Source organism: Onthophagus taurus, chromosome 4 (assembly GCF_036711975.1).
Source record: "Onthophagus taurus isolate NC chromosome 4, IU_Otau_3.0, whole genome shotgun sequence".
NCBI classification, from domain to species: Eukaryota; Metazoa; Arthropoda; class Insecta; order Coleoptera; family Scarabaeidae; genus Onthophagus; species Onthophagus taurus.
Genome location: NC_091969.1, coordinates 1965838 through 1983918, shown reverse-complemented (window position 1 = coordinate 1983918; position 18081 = coordinate 1965838). Strand labels below are relative to the sequence as shown.

The 18081-nt window shown below is 32.9% G+C and overlaps 1 protein-coding gene across 1 annotated transcript; it reads right to left on the bottom strand.

The window, feature by feature from the left end:
• Positions 1-7379: 7379 nt before the first annotated feature.
• Positions 7380-9050, bottom strand: LOC139429684 (piggyBac transposable element-derived protein 4-like). Its single transcript, XM_071195617.1, has 2 exons — positions 8876-9050; positions 7380-8816 (listed from the first exon to the last, which is right to left on the bottom strand). The coding sequence occupies exon 2, from the start codon at positions 8808-8810 to the stop codon at positions 7380-7382; it is 1431 nt and encodes a 476-aa protein (XP_071051718.1). The 5' UTR covers positions 8811-8816; positions 8876-9050.
• Between the last annotated feature and the right edge of the window lie 9031 nt (positions 9051-18081).

The window sequence follows — 18081 nt, the reverse complement described above, 5'->3', positions numbered from 1 at the left end:
CACTTATATATTAGATTGTAAGTGCAATATATACTTTATTAGAGTACTTATTTTATTTGCTATTGTTGATTAATTACGTCGTTTCGTAATATGTTTATATTTATTGTACTTCTTAATAATTTTCTGTCAAATTTTAAGTTCATGTGTTTGAATAAACAATTACTTATTTGTTTTTTGAATAAAGTGAATACTCCAAACATTCCAACTGATGCTTCAGTAACAGCATTTACTCGTTATTTACTCGTTTTTTGAATAGGTTTAATTTGTTATTTTTTCGGATGTAATTAATAATAATGAGCATTACATTATGTGGCTAGAATAAATATCTATATTTTTCATTGATGTTTCAGAATTTCATTGATTTCATTTTATATTTTTAACAATTTAATATACCTATTAAATATGAAGTGTGTCCCAGTATAGATGTTACAAGAGGTATGACCTAAAAATTTAGAAAGATTGGGGATTAAACTCTGCTTGGTGTGAAGAGAACTGCAAGAATATTTTCATATTTTGAAAATCAAGTCGGCGTTGACAGTGAAACTATTTTTAGTTCAGTTAGAGTATCCTTTCTGTTCATGATAGGGCAAAATTTCATCATGAAAAGTTGTTTGGAATGTGAAATAATGGCACTATGAAAAATTTCAGAAATCTAATCTTCACTCTGATCTACCTCCATACTTTTAGATTAGATCAGAGTGAAGGAACACAAACATTAGTACGCCTAGAAAAAATGTACTTAAGTAGTCGCAAATATTGGAAAATTAATTGTATTGTAATTTATTTAATATTATTTTATTGTAATTAACAACCTTCACGATCTCAACAATGTCAAATGAGAAAATATGTATATATCTTAACTTCTTTCTGAATTCAAAATAATTTCTGAAGTTGTCAAAAAGCCGAAACTAGTCAGACTATTGTATTTTTTTAAATTGCAGACCAGTTCAAACTACGAAGAAACCTTTTTATATTTTTCCTTTAAATTGTATTATCCCTCAGTTCTAGTTAAAAGTTGAATTCCTCTTGCATTATGTTAATTTTAGAACACAAAATTTACGTCGAGAAATTTTGCATAGAACCATAATTTGTCATTTTGAACAACTTTTCTTAATAAAATTTCGAATGATCATGAACAAAAAAGTTACTTTACCTGAACTAAAAATAGTTCTTTTCACTGCCAAGGCCAACTTGATTTTCAAAAAATGATAATATTCTTAAAATTCTGTTCACATCAAGCAGGGCTTAATTCCACATCCTTAAAGTAAAATTCAAAAATATGTAGGTCATTTACCTCTTGTAACATCTGTCCTGGGACATACTGTAAATATATACTTTGTGGAATTAATACAAGAATTATGCAAGATAAATATAAATTTTTGCTAGTTTTACAAGCGTAAATATAAAAGTGACATTTTAGTTTAGATAATTGTGATTTCACGTTCATTGTAGAGAGATAAGTTTAAAAAATACCAAAGGTCTTATGATAAAAAATAGTGTATTTGAAAAACTTAGCTAATCGGTGCACAAGCTGTTTCGGTTTCTATGAAACCTTCCTCAGGCATGACTGAAAAATCAATAATAGAAAAAACCATTTTGCAAATGACAATGTTTAAACTAGATACCGTCAATAACGAAGAATCAAACTAGAAGGAGAATACATAATCAGAACACCAAGCGACTTCGGGAGTAAGAACGTAATGTTTTAATAAGTTACAAAAGATTAAAAGCCAGAAGGGCGAGTTGAAAAATTAAAGAGAACTGTAAAAGAAAGGAAAGTTTAAAATTATATTTAGAATTCAGTAAAGCGGCTTTCAATTACCTATTTTTCATTATAAAAAGATTGTAAACAACAAAATGTCGCAATAAAACTTAAAATATTACCATCAACAAAAAGAACGCAAATTAAAAAAATTCAAAAAGTAAAAACGCGTTATAGCGTGAAGCGCAGTAAGACGACTAACGTGAGTTTTATTTAAGGTTATGTAGGCTATCTGTGCGGTGTTGAAACTGTGAATCATATCACAGTACGAAACGATCCAGATTTAAAAATTTAAAAGGTTTAAAAGATGTGAAAAGTAAATTTTGTTAAAAACTGTAGGCTAAGCGATAAAGTAGATCAGATTCAGTCAGCTACACGTATTTTGGGAAAAGTCGATGGTTATTAAATTCTGTAATATCATTAAACAAAGAATTGTTGTTACTGTCAATTTCACATTATTAAAATATCACTCGAGATCACTCGAGACGACGCGCAATTTCACAGAACGATACACCCTCAATGTGCATAAGCACAAACATTCCTCGCTCAAACTCGCTTAAGTAACGCGATCGCCCATCCATTGCGCACAGAGTACGATAACAATGTGGTTCCTCACACCACACTAAAAACGACCGGAATTTTCCATCCACTTCGGTTTCCATAGCGACGGAATGTTCCGCTTGGAAGGGTGGCTCAGACAACAATGCCGCGAATAAAAAAGTCGAAACTCCCTGAATAAACTCGTCTACAGTAATCCTTTGTGCTCCGCAAATATTATGGACTTATCTTCACGCGTTCAGATTATACAGGGTGTGCTCGTGAATTATTTCCAACAATGTCTATACAGGCAAAATAGAAAAGTTTTGTTTATTTCCAAAAATTCAAAATAACGTACAAACAATAACAAATAATGAACTCTAAACTATTAATGTTAGCGAAAAAAAGAAATAACCAAAAAAAAACAATCATCAAAGTTATTAGAACCCGCGAAAAATTTAATTAATTTTAGTTTATTAAGAAAATTTAACTAATAACATTAATCTAGATATCCGAGATCGTCAAGTATCTCGCAGTACCTCGAATTATTGGAGATGTACAATAGTTTTTCGTTTATTTGTTTTATTTTGTATGTAAATTTAATTGACAGTAATAATTCGAGTTATTTGACGATCTCGGATATTTAGATTAATGTTATTGATTAATTTTTATTACAATTTTACGCCATCATAAAGAAAGAATACATTGACATTTAAAAAATTTAAGTATTATTCGTTACTCATTTGTTTTCTGAATTTAAAACAATTGAATGGAGTCTAATTAAGGCAAATAAAATATTAAACAAGTTTTGCATAAAATGTTTTTTTATAAAGTTGATACCTACAAAGATATATACTATATTTCATACATAATGGGCACCCATTTCATACATAATTATATTTTTTAAAAATATTCCTGACCTTTTTCCCCGATGTAATGTTCTAGATTCTAGTATCGATGATTTTGTATCTTAACTTTCCGCAGCAACGACCTCTGGTGCGAGGGAAAGGTAAGTATGGATGATGTTATTTTAGAATTTGATGCTTAATGTTTCTTGTAGGAAAGCAACACACCGAAGTGGATGTTTCCAAGATGGCAGAACGAAACGTTTGGTCACAGTATAAATAACAGACAGTACTCTCACTCGGTTTGGTGGGAAGATATGCGCAGCCCTCATTACGCAGGCGAGCGGCCATTACGCTGGTTTAAATCTTGCTAATCGCCAGTGTGTCTGTGAGGTTTGTTTTTGTGCAGAGCCGTAACGACAAGTGTAAAGATTAAAATAAAATATCAAATATTATAAATAATGACGTTATTACTTATATAATATATAACTCAATAACTAATGTTTTTATCAGTTCAGAAATTTAATTGCGAATAACTTTTTTAATTTAATATTTTCGACGTTTTAAATATTTTTAATGCGGACCTGTTGTGTTTTATGCCAGAATAATGGCTTCGAGGTCATTGAAAATCAATTCGCCACATCAAACGTGCCGCCACTGAGTGAGAGTACTGTCTGTTATATATACTGTGGTTTGGTTGAACGAAATTTCGCTCTTAGAAAAATTACCAAATAAAATTGGCTCTTACTAAAACCTGCATGAAAATAATAAAAAGAAATTAGGAAAAGAAGATAAAACAGTTTTAGTATTTAAATTAGATTAAAGGGGAAATTAGTTTAGTATGTATATATATATTTTTTAAAGAGTAAGTTAATTAAAGTAGTTTGGAAAAGAGAGAAAGAATGATTACATGAAAGGTTAAAAGAAATAGCAAAAGTTAGAAAAATACACGCTTACCTCTGATGTTCGAAGTTTAAAACCAGAAAGATGAATTTTAATGTAAATACACTAAAAATCCGATGACTTGAAACGTGAAAACACGATTTCAAAAGATATGCAGTGGTGATGAACCCAAAAATGCCTCAATCACCTTACACCACAGTGTATCGTAACTGGTTACTCAAGAAGAGACTCGAGAGGTAAGCCACAATGCTTTTAAATTAAATTTAAAGGGCCCAAAAAATACACCTGCTCGCTCAATATACACATGCACAAAAGAACGAAAAACGAAGAAAAATCAAGAAAAGGAAAAGAAAAATCATCTGAAAGGATAAAAGGGATTTAGGGAGTTGCTGAATCGAGATCGTTGCTAAAAAAATCAAATTAAACAAAAATTAATAAAATTAATTCCAAATAAACACAAATATTTCAATAACCGCCTATATGCAATACAAATTTCCCACCAACATAAAGAAAAGATAACAAATAACATAAATTCCGAACAAAACTCAAGTTACCTAAAGTAAAAAAAAAAATTGAGCTGTAATAATACCTCCCTTTACTAACGAAGAAATTTTCCCAGAAAATTTCTTTTGAAACTCGATTTGTCATAGTAGATATTGATGGATTTCAAAATTCGAATAGACCATATGAGGGTGTACCGGTGGGAAATAATTTGCTTCCGTGGATAAACATAAAAAAAAAACTTTTTTGTGTAGTTCGAGGACGAACTATTGTCAGGATGGCCGAGTTGTAGTATTAATTTAATTTGATTTTAAAACGCTGATTTTTATTAGTTTGTATATTAATTATTACGCGGCATGCCTTGTGTCCGTGTCCGTTAGAGTCGACATTATGTTATGTTTTATGGTAGTTGTAAGTTTTACATTAGGCGTATGAAAAGTTAATTAAACGTACATTCGAAGAAATTGTGTTTAAATGCACACCTAATCCTAATAAGAGGCTCTCTAAGTCTTACACGTTTAAAATTTTTCTGAGTCGTGCCTTGTCTATGATTTCTGGGAAGAGTGCAATTTCGACTAAAGTGATCTTCTTGTCCACAATTATAACAGCTAAACGACTGTCTTGGCGAATTCCCTTCGGTTAATCTATTACTTATGAGGTTTATAGAATTAAATTTCTGATTTCCTTTAAACTGCGTTGTTTTTTGTCTTTGTTGATTTCTACAATTTCTTGATATGTGACCAATTTCTCCACATTTGAAACATGTAATCGAAGATTCCATCACCCGAACCGATTTGAATCGACGCCTCAAGGCGAATTGATGACTCTCTTCTAGAGTCGCAATTTCCGCCGCCTTCTCCAAAGTCAGACTTTCTTCTCGCATTAATATAATTCCGATGATTTGAGAAATCTCTCTTCGCAACCCCATCCTAAATTGATTAAGGACGCTTTCGTTAATTTTCTTTTTAATACCTGGCAACTCGGCATCTGTCGCCCTACTTTGGTTATCCTCCAAAATTTTATTAGCTACCAATTTTATTCTAGTCTAGAATTCGGACACAGTCTCATTAGGTACCCGGAAAGTGCGATTCAATTTGTTGTATGCTTCACCTGGAATTCTTCGCGGCTTGAATCTTTGTATAAATTTTTCTTTGAATTCAGTAAACATTACCATTATTTTCAATGTTGTATCACTTTTGTTATATCGATACGCCTCTCCGGAAAGTCGATATTTTACGATATTCAATGTTTCTTGTTCTGTCCACCTATCTAACGTGGTTCTTTGCTCTATTCGTTCAAAATATAATTTCACGTTCCTTTGTCCCGACAACGCTTCTACCGCTGCTGCGATCATCCCGAGTGACACGGGGGTAACGGTCATAGCTTGTATGGCGGCCTCTGCCATGATAATAACGGTTAGTAATTATTCTGATTGGTACGAAATTAAAGGTTCGAAAATTATACAAAAACTATAATGTCCCACTTCTGACACCAATTTGTAAGGAGCGGCTCTACTATGTTGTGTGGGCGTGCTAAAGGCGTATGCGACAAGCAGAACTTGTCACGCCGGCTTGAATTTAGGGAGCAAAGTTAAATGAAATTTATAAAAATAAAAGAAATCTAGTTAAATTTAAATAATAAATTAAATGTATTAAAATCAAACCAAAACAATAGCAAAACAATAAAATACAAACTAAAATTAATTAAATTAAAATGAAAGATGAGAATTGTGGAAACGTAATGGTCGAATTTGTTGGTTTGAGGTCAAAGGCTAGAAGGGTCGCTGATGGGCGGATTACCAAAAAATTCAAAGGAGTTAAGAAGGCCGTTGTTAAACATCACATCTCTTTTCAAAATTATTTAGATTGTCTAAATTCGAAATTGGTATTATTTAAACAACAAACATTATTTAGAAGTTTTAACCGCAGAATATTTACTGTATTACAAAATAAATTGGTTCTTTCACGAAATGACTCCAAGCGATATATTTGTGATAACGGAATTAATACATTAGCTTGGGGTCATTATAGCATAACGTGTTAAGTAATGTTAATACAATTTTAAGTAAATAATTATTGTTTAATTTCATATAGATTAACTATATTAAATAAATGTAATGTTAAAAAACTTAAAACAGTTAACCCGGGAGGACGCGCGCCTCTGGCTCTCACGTTAAAACGCGCGTCGGGTATTTTTTACCCGATATTTGATTTTTATAAATATTTTGGGTATAAGTATAGATATTTGAGTCTTCTTTCGGGAAATAAAACAATGGATTGTGTAACTGAACTTATAAACTCTATTTGTGACATATTTAAAATAAATGAACATAAAATTGTACTCAATAAAACCAAATCAACACATGATGAGACTGAACAAAAAAAAATAATAAAAAAATGATAAAATGACCTAGACATCCTCTTCTTCCAGTTCTTCATCTTCTTGCAGAACGGGGACAACCTTATTTGCGAAACAGCCTTGGCAAATTGGTATAGAATGTTCTCGGCATATGAGTTTATTACACGCACTACAGCATGTTTTAGTTTTTCTGTCTTTGCGGCCTGAGCAAACTTGACACCTTCCCGACAATACTTTCTGGCGCTTCGCTGGAAGAAATTCTTCCTGTTCATTTTGTGGAATTAAAAGCATTATCCTTGTTTTTATGTCACTGGGTAGCGAGACAATAGTGGACCTATACCGTAAATGTTCTCTTACTAGTTCTTTTGCCAAGTTTTTCAAGAATACTCTTCGGGCAATTTGTTCCTGCTTGTTGCTTTTATAAACAATGTAAGCATTTATCGCCGCAATATTCAGAAAACCAAAAAATATAGTTAGTGGCCACCTTTGCGACCTCCTGGATACAGAATATAATCCACATAATTATGTGGATTATATTCGACAGTATCGACAGTATCGACTCCACCCTTAGTCAAATTGTAGAACTCTATTATTTCAGGTTTTTGCTTTTCAGATTCACTGTTGATACAGTCATCGTTATGCATAGTTGAACCCACCAAAACTACTTTACCTTTCTTAGGGCAATATGAAACTACTGTTTTATTTTCCGAGAACGCAAATAAACTAGAATATTCAGACCGATTTTTTGGAGTGACAAATGCAGTTGGTACTTCCCTTTTATTTTTTCGGATAGTTCCAACACAGGTCAAGCGATGATTTTTCAAAAGATCATTCATTAGCTTTATACTCATAAACCAATTGTCCATTGTTATGTTTCGGCCAGTTTTTTCAATTGGTTTGATGAGACGGCATACGACTGAATAAGGATCATTTTGTAACTTGTACTCACCTTCCGGTTGCTTACCAGCATATATTTCAAAGTTGTTCGTATAGTATGTACGACTGTCAGTCAAAAGAAAAATTTTTATGCCATATCTTGCTGGCTTACTCTTTATGTACTGCCTAAACGAGCATCTTCCCCTAAAAGGTTCCAATTTTTCGTCTATTGTGGCATACTCACTAATAACATAGGAGCTTTGAATGTTGTTTTTAAATAATTCTGAGAGTTCACGTATGGGAGCCAGTTTGTCACTTTGTCGTCTGGTGTGCCTATCACGTATGTCATCAAAACGTAAAGAAGTGAGTAAAAATAAAAAGCGTTTTCGAGACATGACGGCTGGAAATATGTCCACACCAGATCCATGTTTTTCCCACAATTCCAATGTATTGAGTCTCCCAGACTTCAGTACCCCAGCGTAGTACAGCAAACCGAAAAGTGCTTTCATCTCTCGTTGGTCTGTAGGAGCGGCATCTCTCTCCCTAACAAATTTTCCTCGCGACAAATCTATGTATATGTTGGTATATCTGACAATATGGTTTATCATATTATCAGAAATCATACAATTCCAACCTTCAAAAGGAGTAGTTGCATCCTTTGCTTTTCCTTTCGGTCCCGGTAGATGGGTCACTAAATTATGGGCTCTAGTCCTTACATTTATTGGTGGATGTTGTTTGGACCAACGTGTACCATCTTTCCCCAGATAAAAGTGAGAAGATGGAGTACCTGCCAAGCTTGATTCGTAAAAATTGCCTTCATCTTCTGATGGTTCGTCTGCGTCAGTGTCGGTAAGATGGTCGCTTACTGAAATGTGGTCAACTTCACTATCTGATTCAGTTGGTGGAATTTCATTGTCATCACTCTCCTCCTCCATTATTTTCCTTATTTCCTCTTCTAGATCTTTTTTAGTTAAAGGCCTTCTATCCACCCATTTACTGATATTTGATGGCCCTGGCTGAGAATCCATTATCTACTGCAATACTGATATGCCAATAAACTATAGTTACTTCATTTGTTATAATTTTAACTTACTGGAACTCGAACTGATAAAATTGAAATAATGCGACAACTGTTCAATAATAACCACAATTCACCAAAAACTAATAAAAGACACAAAACACAGAAATAAAATGGTCCACTTCGCATAAATGAGACCCTAGCACTGATCGAGAACGGTATAATAATATCGCCTGAGCATAGGTACTTCTGTTACACTCTACTCGAGAGATATACAGGGGATTCCCCGATTTAATCGACATTTGGAGAATATACACATCATTTAATAAGCGCCGGGTATTTTCTACCCACGCGCGCGTCCTCCCGGGTTAAATTTATTGTGAGGTGCAAGTAAGTTAAGTAAAGTTCACTTAACCTCGGTGATTTAATAATAGAAACCGCTTTATTCGCATTTTATGTAGCAATAACACCTGTTATTTCTAGAAATTTGTTTTTTCAAGAAATCTGATATGTAATCCGATGTTTCTCTGTATGGAAATAAATATGTAAACAGTAGTTATATTAGAATATTTATGTTTTACTTAACAATTAAATGATAAATGTGTTATCATATAATTGTTATTTCTATTTTTACACCACCGAATTTCTCCGCTAGATGGCGTTACACGAGTTATGCAACCAACAACTCACCCTTGTATGACGTACTCTTCAGGATTTCTCCGATGGATGATGTTACACATATATATATACTCAAGGTTGATAAATATATTCATGTACCTTGTATATACTATCTCCTATATCGCTGACTCAATATTTAAGCAATGAGAGGAGAGCGTTTGCATCAAAGGCAGACGGAATGATGTATTTGTCTGTCTTTGTCATGGCCCAATGTCGCGAAAGCGCTTGCACGAATCGTAAATTTTAAAGTGTTTGAAGTGTTTCGCTCGTATTTTATACAGCTTTAAAATGCAATTATTGTAGATGGTTTTCTTTAACTATAAATTATCATTATAGTTAAAGTTAATTATCACTCAATGTTATTGTTGTCCAAATATCAAGTAGCGGTAGACACGAAAGAAACAATTAAACTTTTTTCGTAATAAACATCTACTTCGTTATTTGGGCAAAAATAACATCGATTGTAAAACAATTCATTCATATTAAAAATCATTGAAAATATGATATCACCATCGTGTGAGAATGTTCTAAAACATATTGCTGCCAAATATTTTGAAAGTAGTACCCATAGTGTGACGACTTCTCTACAAAAAGAAACGACAACACAATCGAACCCTTAAAAATAAGTGCGCAGATCTGCAACACCTCGGCTTCCCAGTGAAGATGGGGTGGGTCTGAATTTATAAGGCGCCACGCAGTTTCAGTTGCAGATCGCTCTAACTGCCAAGAGGGTTGGAAAGGAAAAGGTTCGACGACACCAACATATAACACAAAACAAGAAATCGGCAAAATCATATACCAAAGAAATAAATTTATTAAAAAAATAAATGGTAAACAAAAAAAATAAATGTAAATATAAAAATAAACCAAAAGAAAATATCGAAAATCGGGTAGTAAGTTAATCGGGTAGTGTAAAAATATAAAGGGGGTGGCTACGTTTAGTAGTTTAGAAGGGTGGGTTGAAAGTACAAAGAGGGTCAAAACGTGCCCTATTATGAGTTAAACATATTCCCCAAATTTCGTTTACCTATCGTTTAGGGTTTTTGAGAAAAAAAAATTAAACCAAAATTTTCAGCCATTTTTGGAGGTGTGTAGCTCCTTAGGGGAGCCAAAGTCGCCCATGGTTCATATATCAAAGTATATCATATATATGTATATCATATTATCATATATATATCATATATATATATATATATCATATCATATGTATATCATATTATCATTCAGATACATCCAGTATATGGTATTACACGAGTTATCGAGCCAACAACTCATCCGACAAGTCGCTCATACTGAATACATTGCAGTGTGACGTCACAGGGTTGGAACTGCCCATGCGCTTGTTCCTGCGCCAGAACCGGCATTAATACATTACTGTCAGGAATCGTAAATTTCTCTACTTAACTCAATTAAAGTTTGTTTATGATAACGTAAATCAGAAGCACCAAAAACTGTGTCTAAAATTTCGTTAACTGGTTTGCCAGTGTTATCTGGAAAATCGGAAAAAAGCGTTATCGAATTCTTGACAAAGATAACGTAACGAGCGAAGTTAGAAGTTTGGATGCAAGATCAAACCGTCGCCGCGTTCAAATGTCTAAGCACCGGTCCGGCATTTGAGTAACTCGATGCTGAACCGTAGTTAAACACTGATGGTGTCACATTTAACACTCAAGTACTATACTGGGGTGTTTAGATACCCAGACACCAGTTTTTGCTTCATATCTTTTAAACCAATTTTTTTCAATTATTTGGTTTTAGATATTCTTCTACTACATTATTGTCATTCATAAATCAGACATTTTTTATTTTTAACCATTTTTGAGAAAAGCAACAGTTGGGGTGGTCTGATACTCCACTAGGGCAATTGCGTTACACTTTTTTAAAGGGAGAATTATATTATAAGTACGAAGGCTTTCACGGCCGGTGTTAATTGAACTAAAATTATCGTTTTTCTTAAAAGACGCCCGGCAAAATGCGAAAGTTTCTAGTGTTAGTTCTAGTTTTAGTTCTAATTTTAGTTCAACGAGAATTATATTATTTAGTATTACATCTATGTGAATCAGTCACACTCTTTACTTATTGCGACGTCCTTTCCTGCTTCGGTCCTAGGAAAGGGGTCTTGGTGCCCTATTTTTTATGTTCGGGATGTTAACGGTCTCGGGCGCTACCTTATGTTTACAGAGTTAAGGAACTCTTTCGCCTCCAAGTAGCTTTTGGGGGTTACAGTCGGAGATTCAGGGTGTTTTAGAGAGGGTCAAAAAAATAAAAACATGCGGTTCATAAATTAAGAAATAAAATCAAAATTTATTAATAATAAAAAAAATCAACATAGGAGTTTACGGAGGAAGGTAAAAAAAATCTTTATTTAAATATATAATCGGTAAATGTCTGGCCTAGTGCAATCTTGTGGCACTCGTACTTCGGACGTGATTGAAATAATTATTCATAAGGGAATAATTGGTCTGGATGAAGTGCTACGGAAAACTCGCGGTAGCACCAGGTCGGAAAGATGTTGCGGAAAACTCGCAGCAACACCAGGTCGGGGAAAGTATTGCGGAAAACTCGCAGCAGTACCAGGTCGGAAGAGTGTTGCGGAAAACTCGCAGCAACACCAGGTCGGGGAAAGTATTGCGGAAAATAAAATCAAAGTCCCACAATTGTAAGACCAAAACGAAACTTATAAAAAAATAATAAGAGAGAAACTTATGAAACTCGGTTATTTCCAAAACTCGGAGATTTTTCGGTGAAGTCTGGCGAACTTCTTGAAGACGGTTGATGACGGCTGAAGACTCTTGAAGACTGTCGAAGACTAATCCAGAACGGTCGAAGACTGATCAAGACAGTTGAAGACTGATTCTGACAGTTGAAGACTGGTTGAAAATGAAATTTTGACCGGCTACTTATACTTGTTCGGGGTGAAAACTGGATTTTTCCGAGGGGGGAATCGTATTGAAACAAGTTATCAAAACTAAATTATAATGAGCGGGGCTAATTAATCACAATAGCAAAATTTTAACGGCGCTATCGGATGCGGGGTACAAAATTAACTAAATCCCTTTTTTGAGCGGATAAAATTGATTAAGGAATAGCGGAGTGATAATTAAAAATAATTATCGGAAAAATTTATAACATAATTCAAAAGATACCCTTGTTTATGTGGAAATTTACAAAAATATAATTAACAAAATCGGTTAGCGTTTACGGCACTTACCTACATAAACGTTTTCCCGACCGCGTGTTTCACGTTAACTTCGATTAATCAGTATTAATGAACGCGCATTTCAACACAAAGTAGCTTCAGCAGTTGGGCGGTGTCCGGGGCAATCCTATACGGGTAGTATTTTCCATGGATGACCATCAGGAATGAAGTCAATTAATTAATTAAGATGCGGGATGATTTTGGTTAATAATCATGTTAATCATAATCGGATCGTCTTTAGAATCATTCAACGGTTATTTCATGATACTAGTAATTGTTTGAAATCGGTTTGATTGTTCTACGATTTCTAATTCCGCATCATAAAAAAAATGGTCGCTGTACGGTAGCTGAACGGTAGCTCGCTGGCTGCTGAAACTCACACGGGACGGTCGGCCTTGTTTACAGTAACACCCTGATTACTGATTACTGATACTTCTTCGTATTTTACTTCGTTGCGGTGTTATTTAATTATTTTAAATAACAATTTTCAGAAACCATGTGCTTTCGGTAATTACGTCGTTTGGCGATTTCCACTAATTGCTTTTGTTTATTTGAAATTCGGTCAGGAAACGATTTCAGAAAAAGGTTTAACGGTTTTAAATGAATTAATATGAAAATTTGAAGTTTAATTAAGGAAATTAAGAAATTAAGGAAAATGCGAATAAAGTTGCATATGTGGGTGGTGATAAGGTATCAATTTTTGGATTTTTCTAAATCGGGCGGAAACTGTAGGAGGTCGGGGTAATGTGGGAAGTATATTCGGATGTTATTAATTTTTCGGAATTAAAAAAAAAATGTTACTTCGTTACATTATTAACGAAGAAACGTAGTTTATTTTTAATTATATTATTTGTATTTTTTTACAATTAGATGACTTATTTCTTTTCAACTAGAACATTTCTTTCGACTGTTTATAATTAACGCGCTCGTACTTCTGCGTCGAGACCATAAGACCGGTACAATATTGTGCTGCTTAAGTTTTATGTGTCGAGAATATTTGACTACACAAATCGTACATACGTGATTCTCCGGTGTTTTGCATTCTATATAGAGCGACTGTAGCGTACACATAGAAATTATAACTTTTATCAAATTACCTTATTATCATAAATTACCTTTGTTACCATTTTTGTTGATTTCGATGTAAATATCATTCGATTATAAGCAACCAACCAGACAACACGTCTGCCTTTGCATTTTAATTTTTAAAAACTGTTAAAATTATTTAATTACTACAACTCTTTAGCGACCAAGATGTTCTACTTCATTTATTCGCCAATCTTTGTCTTCGCAGATATTTCAGTACTTCCTCACACGTTGTATCTACAACACAAACAGGATTCTACTAAATTCCTTTCGGCTGCTAAGGGAAATTCGATAAATACTAATGACAAAAAATTATTAACGTGATCATTAAATCTTAGAAGAAATTACCCTTTCATATTTATTATAGCCGATGTTAAAAAAACAATTATCTGTGCCGATTTTTTACATAAATACGGTATCTTATTAGATATTAAAAATCGTCCTTTAATTGATTTGGAAACCAATCTATGTTCAATACGTTTAATCCAACGAACTAATTCAACTTCACCAAAACTATTTTCTATTGAAACGAAATTTAAACAACTTTTAAAATGCTACTCAAAATTAATATCTCCCCCAGATTTTTCTTCCCCAGTGATGCATTCTACAAATCACCATATCATTAAAAATTTAATATTGCTAAAAAAAAATTGGAAACTATCGTATCTTTAGGTATTTTTCATCATTTTCGTCCACAGCTTCTCCATAACATATGGTCCCTAAAAAAGAGTCCAATGGTTGGGGACCCTGTGGAGATTATCATCATCTAAATTTTAACTGTTCTTGATCGTTACCCTCTTCCTCACATACAAGACTTCAACTTGCATTTAAATAACTGTACAGCACTGTTTCTTTAAAAGAGCTACAAAGATTCTTAGGTATGATAAACTTTTATCATATATTCATTCGTTCATTCATTAGCACCACTGTATAATTTAACACCTGGTCTAAATTCTAGTAAAGACAAATCAATCTCTTCATGTTCAAACAAACATGAACTATCATTCACTCAAGAACTTCTTACTTTTACGATAACACTTGCGCATCCATCTATTCATGCGTCGCTTTCGTTAACTACTAATGCTTCAAATATAGGTATGGGAGCAAGGTAAATCGAACATTGTGGCAGACACATTGTCACGAATCAATGTCGATTGCCTTGAAGATCAATACCCAAACTTACAGATGATTAAAAATGCTCAGGACCAAGATCAACAATTACCTTATTTAATCAACAAACAATCAGCTTCCAAATGCAATTATAAGTAACTTATATTTTTATCTGAAACAAAAATTGCAGGCTTAAATTTAGTACTTTGGTGCGACATTACTTTGACATCCCCTAAAATATATATACCTTAAAAATATAGAAGAGTAATTTTTAATAAATTTCATTCTTTAACTTATTCAGGTTTTCGTTCTACATTACACAGTGTTAAATCTCGCTTCATTTGGCCTCATATGTCAAAGGACATACAATTTTGGACAAGAATGAGATGTCTCCAGTAGCAAAAAAACAAAGATCCATCAACATACCAAATCCCTTGTTGAGAAAATATCCATTCCTAAAGGACGATTTCAGCATAACCATATAGATTTATTAGGACCTTTAGTATCTTTAGGATGTTCTTATGTCCTCACAGTAATCGACCGCTTCACACTTTGGCCTGAAGCTTATCCTATAAATGATATTTCATCTTCTTCAGTAGCAAACACTCTTCTCCGTGAATATCTTTCCAGAATCGGCATACCACAATCTATCACACCCTTTTACAATTTTACAAGCACAGGACTCTCAAAACCGCCATAACAGCCATAGGAAATGTCGATAGGTGGAATCACGAACCACCAATAATCCTGTTGGGATTCTGATTCTCTTTAAAAGAAGATCGGCGTTGTTCTCCCGCTGAGTTAGGCAACTACCTTGTCTTCCTGGAGAATTTTCTATAAATTCACATCATTCTGTTGACACAGAACCTCTCCTATCTAGTTTGCGCAATACATTTTCAAATTTAAAGCCTGTACCAATTTCATTCCGTTCTACTTCTAAACCTTAATAATCAACCTTAAGAACCGTACATAAGAATTTGTTAAATACTAAATTTGTGTTTCTAAAGTTAGAACATCGTCCATCCCTCTCTCTGCAGTTAGAAGGGCCCTTCTAAATTATAAAAATATTGAAAAAAAAGCTTTATTATTTCGCGAAATAACAAAAACTTACTTTTAGTATTCATCGTTTACAACCAACATTTTCTTTAAACGACAACGTCATTAATTTTTGTGACAATGTCACTATTAAACAGAAAATACATAGTCACCTGTCAGTTTTGACAACCTTATTTTAAAATTGTCATTTTGAATTATTTACAGTTTACATGTAGCGTACTTATCTACTAAAAATTATTAGTTTTTTGTAAAAGATCTAGTTTACGTTATTTTGGTTAGTATGATTTTATTTATAAGTACGAAGGCATTCACGGCCGGTGTTAATTAAACTAAAACTAGAACTAACACTAGCACTATCATGTGGCATCCGAACGTCAAACATTTTTTTCAAAAAACGCACGGGTTAACCCGAAAGTTTCTAGTTGTAGGTCTAGTGTTAGTTCTAGTGATAGTGCTAGTGTTAGTTTAATGATTTTGTTTATTATTTTCATTATGTTTTTCGATTTTGTCAATGAAATAGAACATTAAAAATCAATACGTGTTTATGGCATTGTTAGAGTTGGAAATATTATTTATAATGAATACTAACTCCACAACGGCTTACAAAAGCAGAATCATTTTTCACATAAATTACACCAAATAGTGGTCATGTTTGTTATGAAATAATATTGAATTATAAAGAACATATTGAAATATGTTCTTATTTATACTGTAGTTAGAAACGTGGTGTTACATCTCTCCTTTTTTATTTATTTTTTTATTGATATTGTAGTAATTCAGGCTGATACGAGTATCTGATAGTATCTGATTTCATTTTTAATGAAAAAATATGACTACGTTTTCACCTGTCAGTTGAGAATCGATATTGCTCATGAAATTATCGATAAAACTTCTTACAAAGACTTATTAATGCGATCTTTCACTTAATCAATAATAATCTATGCCGTAATATTTCTAGAAAGTAATAAAATTTCCATATCCATTCCAAAATCTTATTTTAAAAATTCACCGATAATGATAAAGACATTTAAAACCATATTGTTCCTGAAATTGAAGAAATTAACCAACAAATCGATAATAATATCTGATAATCATTATTTCTGGAAAAAAGAAAACATATTTGAACTATTTTGATCGACATTGCATGTCGTTCCGAAATTTTACATAAATTATCTTTTAACGTACTTTGTATAACCAAAATTTATATTATTTTTGAAATAATCCACGATTGTCAGTAGCATAGTCGCTACGCATTTGATAGAAAATTGAAGTACCGACACTTGAAAAAATAACAATAACAATCAAAGTTGAATCGTAGAAGAAGACGCACCCTTTTGTTGTGAACGCGTTCGACAATGAAAATATACTAAAAAAAAAAACATAACCCCGATCATAGTGAAGAAGAAGAAGAAATAACCTAATGTGAGTTTGAATATTAAAAAAAAACTAGCAATTAAAAAAAAAACTAATTTAATCAAGTGTATAAAATTGTTTATTAAAAATTCGTGAACATTTAAAACACTAACTGAGACGATAATCAGAATACAAAAAGGAAGAATAAATTAAAACAATCGATTTGGATTTGGACATCTAGCGTGAGAGTGTGGAATCACCGAGGATTTAAGTTGATAGAGGAGGCGTATATAGAAACCATTGTTTGAAGGAGAAACAATTTACTTGTAATTAAGATAAGTCTTTGATTAATTTTTTTTGTTGTTCATTAAAAATTCGAATTTTGAAAATTTTATTTTGATTTAGGATATTCAGTCCGAGTTAACAACATCAAATGATATAAAATTTAAGTTCGTATTAATAATTAAATAATTTATTAAGTTGTTTTTTTTGTTTTTTTTTAATTAAATTTTTAATTCATCGATATATATATCATCAATATTCAATCGTTCACCAATACAATATATTTTCATATAAGTACGAAGGCTTTCACGGCCGGTGTGAACCTTCTTCAGAAACTGGTTCGAAGTCACTTCGAGTTTCTGAAGAAGGTTGCAACATGGCATCCGAAACGTCAAACCTTTTATTAAAAGACGCACGGCAAAACCGGAAAGTTTCTAGTGTTAGTTCTAGTTTTAGTTCTAATCTTAGTTTAATATATTTTCAAGTGAAAAAATCGCAAAGTGGACAGTTGGCGGCA